The 8,076-nt window shown below is 38.2% G+C and overlaps 1 protein-coding gene across 1 annotated transcript; it reads left to right on the plus strand.

Moving 5' to 3' along the window:
- Positions 1 to 2,313: 2,313 nt before the first annotated feature.
- LOC110804801 (uncharacterized) lies at positions 2,314 to 7,276 on the plus strand. The gene is made up of 3 exons (XM_022010405.2): positions 2,314 to 3,469; positions 4,052 to 4,172; positions 6,963 to 7,276. Exons 1-2 carry the CDS (start codon positions 2,343 to 2,345, stop codon positions 4,062 to 4,064), a joined length of 1,140 nt encoding a protein of 379 aa, XP_021866097.1. The 5' UTR covers positions 2,314 to 2,342; the 3' UTR covers positions 4,065 to 4,172; positions 6,963 to 7,276.
- The last annotated feature ends 800 nt before the right edge of the window (positions 7,277 to 8,076 follow it).

Consider the following 8,076-nt stretch of genomic DNA (forward strand, 5'->3'; position numbering starts at 1 on the left):
TTAGGATCGTTTTCTAAATTCAATCGATTTTCGTAATTTGATTTCTTTTCAATGTAAAATTCTAAAATTACTTTTGATTTCGTAAATCGTTAAAAATATTCAAAATGTAATAAAACAAATATACGTAAATTATACATATATTTTTAAAATTCCTAAATTCTTATTTAAATATATATAACTATATGTATAAATATACGAATAACGTTTATAAATTTATGGGGATTACAATCTATCCCTCTTAAAAGAAGTTTCGTCCTGAAACTTGACACGAAAATTCACACATTTTTCCAAACTTTTCAACTTATTCTTACTAGGGAAGTACTTGTTCCACTCATGTGCACTCTTTTGCCAACTTAAGGTTGCTTGTAATATTCACGAACACATTTTTCTTATGCGGATAATCTATTTACTTGCATCAACATGTATAAGTTGCTAAAAATAAGCATAAAATGCATAAAAACAACATAACAATAGGTAAAAAGCGCGAATTTCTATTGCATTCTAACCCCCTTAAATAAAACAAGTTACACCCTCGTAACTCACCTCAGAAAATAACTCTGGATACTTGATCTTCATTTCAGCTTCGGCTTCCCACGTTGCCTCTTCGTACTCGTGGTTCGACCAAAGCACTTTCACGATGCTGACGTCCTTATTGCGTGTACTACGCACCTTCCTATCAAGGATTTTCACAGGCCTTTCCTCGTATGTGAGGCTACTATCAATTTGTTTTCTCTTAGGCTCTAAGATATGACGCTCGTCAGGGATATAGCGCTTTAGTTGGGAAATGTGAAACACGTCGTGCATCTTTTCGAACTCCATTGGCAAGGCTAACTTGTATGCTACTTTCCCTATTCGTTGCAGAATCTCATTTGGGCCTACATATTTGGCACTTAGCTTGCCCTTTTTCCCAAATCTCATCACACCTTTGGTTGGTGATACTTTCAAGAAAACTTTATCACATACTGCAAACTCATCATCTTTTCTTTTCAAATCAGCATAGCTCTTTTGCCTATCATGGGCAGCCTGAATTCTAGCCTGAATAATCTTTACATTCCTGACAGTATCCTCAATGAATTCCGTTCCCAAAACTATGTTTTCCCTTAAGTCATTCCAGCAGGTGGGACTTCTACACTTTCTCCCATATAGTACCTCAAAAGGTGACATCTTAATGCTCGCATGATAACTATTGTTGTATGAAAATTCAATCAAGTCTAGATGGTCTTCCCAACTACCCTTAAAGTCAATAGCACAAGCCCTCAACATATCTTCCATAGTCTGGTTAGTTCTCTCAGTCTGACCATCGGTTGTAGGGTGGAAAGCTGTACTCATTTTCAATGTTGTCCCAAGGTTCTTTGCAAGCTGTTTCCTTTTCCATGTCTCTTTAATCGGAATAAACACGGCTGATTTTGTTAGACGGTCCACAATCACCCAAATAGTATCATTTCCGTTCTTTGATCTAGGCAAGACAGTAACAAAATCCATAGAAATGGAATCCCAGGAACTTCTAAAGGTTGAACTTTCCCCATGGGTCTTTTGTGGTCTATTTTGACTTTCTGACATGTTAGGCATTTAGACACAAACTCATCAACTTCACGCTTCATATTGGGCCACCAATAGATCTGTTTAAGGTCTTTGTACAGCTTGTCACCCCCAGGGTGCACAGAATATGGAGTATTAAGCCCCTCATCCATAAGACGTCTCTTAAGTTCTTCACACTTCCGCGGTACACACCATCTCCCTTTGAACCTGAAACTACCATCATCATGAATCTTGAAATCTACTTCCTTTCCTTGCTCCATCTTTTCTTTGATCTTCTCTAAGTATTCATCCCCAGCTTGACTTTCTTTAATCTCCTCGAATATGGACAACCCCAATGACAATGCACTCAGTCTTGCTTTGGTCTCCCCAGGATAGAATGAACCTGGGGAAGGGGATGAGACGAAAAGTACTGACATTGAAGCCAAAATGGAGAAGGTAGAGGAAGAAATTAAGAATAGAGTAATGAATAATTAATCAGTTTTTACTTTTTATGAAAAAAAATATTTTTTTCTAACCCAATGACCCAACTTATTTTAACCATGGTAGTTACATTTGACCGGAAAAGTAAGACTAGGTCCTAAATGGTGACAAAAATAAAGTGAGGTCCTAATCGGTGATTTTCGATAAAACTGAGACCCCAATCACGAGGTTAACTCGTTAAAAAAAGGAGGGTAACTTCTAAGTATTTAGAGTTACCTTTTACACTCAAATACAATATTTCACTTGTAAACAAGATTTGTGGATAAAAAACAACCCCTATCATTTGCCAAACCAAAAACTCCGTAAAAAAAAAGCCTTTTAATATGAACACCGCTACTTATGTCTCGAACTCAGCAACTCCATCCTCTGACGCCGCCACCAGTGGAGTTGTTTTAGCTCCGCTCCCAATGACCGGCGCAACTCATCAGAATGCCGAAGAAGAGAAAACTCATGTTCTTTCATCAGTCCCCGCCCCTGCCTCCGCCTCCGCCTCCGCCCCAGCTGTGCAACCCAAGGAAGCAGTCAATCTCCGGCCACCTGCAAAGCTTCCCTCACGTCCACGGAAACTGCGGAAGCTATCCCCGGAAAACTCAGAGTCATCGATGAAGAGCAGCAACAACAACAACAGTAAAATAGTCCCTCGACCTCGATTAATGGCAGCAGCCCACCACCACCGTTCTCTCTCCTTGGATGGCGAAATTGAGATTGCCCTAAACCATCTGAGAACTGCGGATCCAAATCTTGCTAAGCTGATCGACCTCCATCAACCCCCAACATTCGATTCCTTTCAAACCCCATTCCTTGCCCTATCAAAGAGCATTTTATACCAGCAGCTTGCTTACAAAGCCGGAACTTCAATCTACTCTCGTTTCGTCGCTCTTTGCGGTGGTGAGTCGGGTGTTGTTCCGGCAACCGTTTTAGCATTGACGTCTCAACAGCTTCGCCAAATCGGTGTTTCGGGCCGTAAAACGAGTTATCTCCACGATTTAGCGAGGAAATACCAAAACGGGATTCTGTCAGATTCCGCCATTGTTAACATGGATGATAAATCCTTGTTTACTATGCTCACTATGGTGAATGGAATTGGGTCTTGGTCTGTTCATATGTTTATGATTTTCTCTTTGCATAGACCAGATGTTCTACCTGTAAATGATCTAGGTATTAGGAAGGGGGTTCAATTGCTATATGGATTACAGGACTTGCCTAGACCTTCTCAGATGGACCAGCTTTGTGAGAAATGGCGCCCTTATCGGTCCGTGGCATCTTGGTATATCTGGAGGTTGGTTGAAGCCAAAGGGACTCCTACTTCTTCTGTAGTCACTCTACCTGCTGCTGGGATGAGTTTGCAGCCGCAGCAGCATATGTCCCCCCTACCTTCACCTCACCAGCAACAGCAATCGCAACAGCAGCCGCACTTTATTGATCCCATGAACACCATTATCAATCTTGGGTATTACACTTTCTCTGCCTAATTATCATACCTATGTATTTTGTTCTTGCTATACATTGATTAGGATAAGAAAGCTGTTTTTTTATCACTTAATTTCAAAGGCTTGCCTATTAGTTAAACCTTGTTACCAAGGTAATCTACTTTTTCTTCTATGGTCAATGATCACCTATGATATGAGCTACTTGTATTGTACTTTATCAACATTCAATTTTAGTGCTTCAGCACCTTTCAGGTTGTGATTACTTTAAGAAAACTACACTTACTTTAAATGACACTTGTGATTGGAATGCTTCCAAAAATTTCTTTATGGTTCTCATCTGAATTAGATTATGTTATACTCGATATGTAGATTGAGTTTGTAAATTCCAGTGAGAAATAAGAATGGATTTGGTCTGTTTTAGTTTGTCCTGTTTGCATAAGGAAAATCCTATTTAGATTGGTTCTTAATCTACTCGTTTGGAATGAAACTATCTCTTATGGTCTGAAGTAATTTTGTTCGATTATGTTTTTCCTTAGCTCCTTACGTTAAATTTTGTTCTTTTCATAATCTTTCAAGAACCCTAATGCAATTTTGTATTTCAGTCAGTTGAGCTGAAAATTCATCTGCAAGACTTTGTAATTAATCCGTCTAACTCCATTGAAGGCTATGGTCATTGAAAAGAAGTAAAGGTGAAGGCTATGGTTAACTTATTGCCTATGACAGGTACTTTTTGAACCTTTGTTTAACGACTCTTTTTAGCTTAAGAAGTGGTCTATATTGTTTTAAGTGTTTCAATAGTTGATTTTACTTGTTTTTTGGAGCTTACATGTGCTTGTGAGTGTGCTGTGTGCGTGTCAGTGGGTGTGTGTGTGTGTCACGTGAGCATGAGGGGGCGAACGTGTGCGGGAACACGAGGGTGTGTGTGTGTGTGTTTGTTAACACAGAGTGTGTAAAAGAGTTCCTGACACAAACTCCATAAGGGACCACCCATGTGGGGCTATTTTCTTCTTTTTGCGGGAATACCGGAAAAGTAATAAGAAAGTATTGCTTAAGACTCGTTAAGAGTTTTTATGAGTCCACGCGCTGGTCCAATGGAGGAAAAAAAGGACAAAAAGTACTTTAAAGGAGTAACACGAAAGTGGGTAGAATTTCAAAATATGGAGGAAGTAATTGGAAAGTATTGTGATTGACATTTCTTTCTGATAGGTCGTTAAAGCTTCTTTAGTCATCAACCTACTATTCGTTAGGACAATTATTGACGAAGGTAATCTATGGTGTTTACAAAAAGATACATAGTTCTATTAGAATTTAAGAATCTAATCGTTATAACTATAAATTGAGTCTTAGCTGTTTTGTTATACAGGCATATAGAGGTCAATAGTTTCTTTGAGGGGCTTGTCTTTGTTGACTGCATAACTAGGGGTGATGGTCATTATACATTGATGGTGACTTCAGAGTAGTGGTGGTTGCTAGAGTTTTGAGGAAATATTGGGGGGGGGGGGGGGGGGTGAAATGCTTTCGCACTTTCTCAAGTTGAAGTGAAATATGAATCAGTTACTCCATGATGATCTTTTAGGGGTAGGGTTTAACTAGTGCTGTCACCCTCTCAAGTTCTAGATAATGCTTGAATGAATCCACCTTCCGTATCTACTTGGTAGATCTTCCATTGGTTTGCTTCCTTAGAAAAGCAATTGAATCAAGGTTGTATACTTAAAGGGGGATTAGAATTGGCATGACTTTATCGGTCAGGATTATGTAGTTAGGCATGATGTCTGTGGATATTACCCCTGCTGATGTGTAATCGAATCGTTAGAATAGAAAACTATTGCAGGCAGAAAGGCACCAGTTCCGAGTAGTTTGGTATGATTTACTGTGTAGTATGTCTGTTATGGTGAATGTAGAAGTGTTATTGGTTGATATATGCATGTGATACCGTTCAGATACCATTTGTGCCAATCCGGATACTGTTTGCAGTTCCGCTTTTCTTGGTTTTAGATTAACTTGGTAACGCCAACTATATAATTCCGTAATATCTCCAGTAGGTAGGCCAGTAGGTAGGCCATGACCAGTGCCAATCATAGAATGATGCTTGCAGTTGAGCTTAGAGCATGTACATTGGTTGACTCTTCAAAAAAGCTCTTGGAGGACTCTCCACTCTCTACTCTCTCTCTACCACTATCTCTCTACGAGACACACTCAAGAATTCATTCCTAAAAATACACAACATTGGTTGGTTTCTCAAGTGAGCTCTCCAATATCTTTTTTACCATTTGGTGGTCCATATTTATGTCTTTTTGACCAAAGTTACTATCCACTTTTCAAAGTTACTCCCCACTTTGAACAAGAAACGACTCTTTGGGCAAGAGCTACCTTGAAGTAGCTCTCCATGGAAAGCTACGCAAGAGCCCCAATGTTGGCCAAGAGATAGTTCTTGTTGGAGAGCTAATTGGAGAGCTAATTGGAGAGCCACTCCAAGAGCCCCAATGTACAATTATGGATTATATGATGAGAAGCCTCTTATATTGAGAAAGGTGAAGCAACACTGTAGTATGTGGAGTTTTTGTAAGATTATTTTCTTTCTTAAATGCATGTTTCTTTTTTTGGATAATCAAATTAGTTCATTGATAAAGTCATACAACATCTACATAGAGATTTAAATCTAAATAATACATGACAATAAATATTTCCTTTCACCAACCTTTGTATTGTTGTGATTTACAACCTTCTGCAACAAAAGGGTGTATAGATCTGTTGTAGCGGTGATGATTATTATTTCCTTCTAATCTATCTGATCGTAGTCGAATGATTAACCTCTTTTTCGATTCTGCATAAATCTTACCGTATAAAGAACTTGTACTAATCAAAAAATTAACTAGAACCAAACTCACCATAAGGGCACTCACTATACTGAAAAGATGTAGTTTTATTGAAAATAGCAGTAAGAAAACAAAACAGAATTGAAGAGAAAGGGTCGGAAATAGCCAAAATTTTGGCTATATCGGGTCTAAGAATCCCAGAAATATAGCCATCCCTACCCCATCACGTCAATCCCATCACAAAACACTAGAGAGGGGAGGATGAGGGAAAGAGAGTATCTTCTTAAATACAAGTTCATTAGCTTAGATAAATAATTTGTTTTTTGAGGCGTACAAATCTTCATGAAGTTAACTTTGAATGTACACGCAATTCAAAAAATTGTGTTTGCTTATGAAAGATGACGCAATAAGCCTTCACTTCACAAGTAACCTGAAGAATAGATGCAATTTCGTTGTTGGTCCAAAAATTTGTGTACTTATGTTTCTAATTCCTCTCATCTCAAGCCACCTTTTCATTTAATCACATGTTTGTATCCTTGTTATAACGTGTTTTTGTTGAAGACTTGAAGTCTTTATGTGCCTTGGATGAAATATGCTAAAATGAATGAAAACATGGATGTTTTTAATGAAATAAACTGTGAATTGCTTGTTTTACTCATTTTGTTAATATTTCTTTTTCCTTTTGCAATACTTTCAGCCGCATAACAGCTCAAGCCTTAGTTTTGAGGTTGGTGACCAGGGAAGGGGCATCGATTAAAAAGGATGAATGAATGAGTTAATCATAATTCATGACTTGATGTATGCACATTAATAGATTAATTTGGAGAGTTAACCTTGTGTTTATGTATTTGGGGTTAATAGATTATTTTGGAGACTGTAAGCCATGCCAAAGGTATGTATGAGAATTTCGATTTTGGCTAGCATTTTATTTTATTTTCCTTTTTTGAACATAAGCTTATAGAAAAAGAGAACTAAAGGAAGTTAGTAAAAGACAAAAGAAGTGTTGTTACTCTTTACTCTTGTTGCTAGATCATGTGCCTGTTGTACTCTTTGTTGTAACACCAGCTAAAGGTTTTTGCGGATGAGTCTAATTTTGTTAATCATCCATAGGTAACTAATGTCTATCCTATGAATTTAAGCCCTTGATGCCCAACGAAGACCAACAAGACATGATGTAGCCTTTGTTTGCAAAACAAACTTAGCGGTTCATGCAAACACTTTTGCTTTAACCTTGTGAACAATAAAAACGAAATTGATGTGCTTCTTCCCTACTCTAAAAATGAAAAGTGTGACCTAACAAATCAATTGGAACTCCTAGGTGCATTCCTAAAGTTGGAACCAGTGTCATCTATAAGGTTTCTTAAAACGTCTACTCATCGGCTAAAAGTGTATCTTAATTACCTTAAACTTAGATTGTTAGATTGTTTGCAATTTAGTTGCTAACTTAAGACCAATAACCTGCTGAAAGTTCCACAGGAATTGTTTTCAAGTGTGACCATTCACAAAAACCCTGTAGGATATAGTAGAATAAACTGATTTATCAACTAAATCCATCATTTACCAAGTGTGTCTTGGCCTAGTGGAAAGGATTCCACCTTCCAACCAAAAGGTTGGGGGTTCAATCCCCACTAGCTGCACTTTGAGGGAGGTTTCCCCTTATCACTCCCCCCACTCTCAAAGTGTATGGTCTGCTAATCCGGGCGGGTTGACCCGTGCGGGGTTCCGACCCGGTAGAACTATTCATCTTACCTTGCAAAAAAAAAGAAACTAAATCCATCAGTGAGTTGATTGATCTTTAAATTCATACTACC

This window comes from Spinacia oleracea, chromosome 2 (genome assembly GCF_020520425.1).
Source record: "Spinacia oleracea cultivar Varoflay chromosome 2, BTI_SOV_V1, whole genome shotgun sequence".
Classification (NCBI taxonomy): domain Eukaryota; kingdom Viridiplantae; phylum Streptophyta; class Magnoliopsida; order Caryophyllales; family Amaranthaceae; genus Spinacia; species Spinacia oleracea.

Excerpts from the sequence above, each read along its gene's own strand:
- LOC110804801 (XM_022010405.2), top strand. The coding sequence starts at position 2,343 with ATGAACACCGCTACTTATGTCTCGAACTCAGCAACTCCATCCTCTGAC.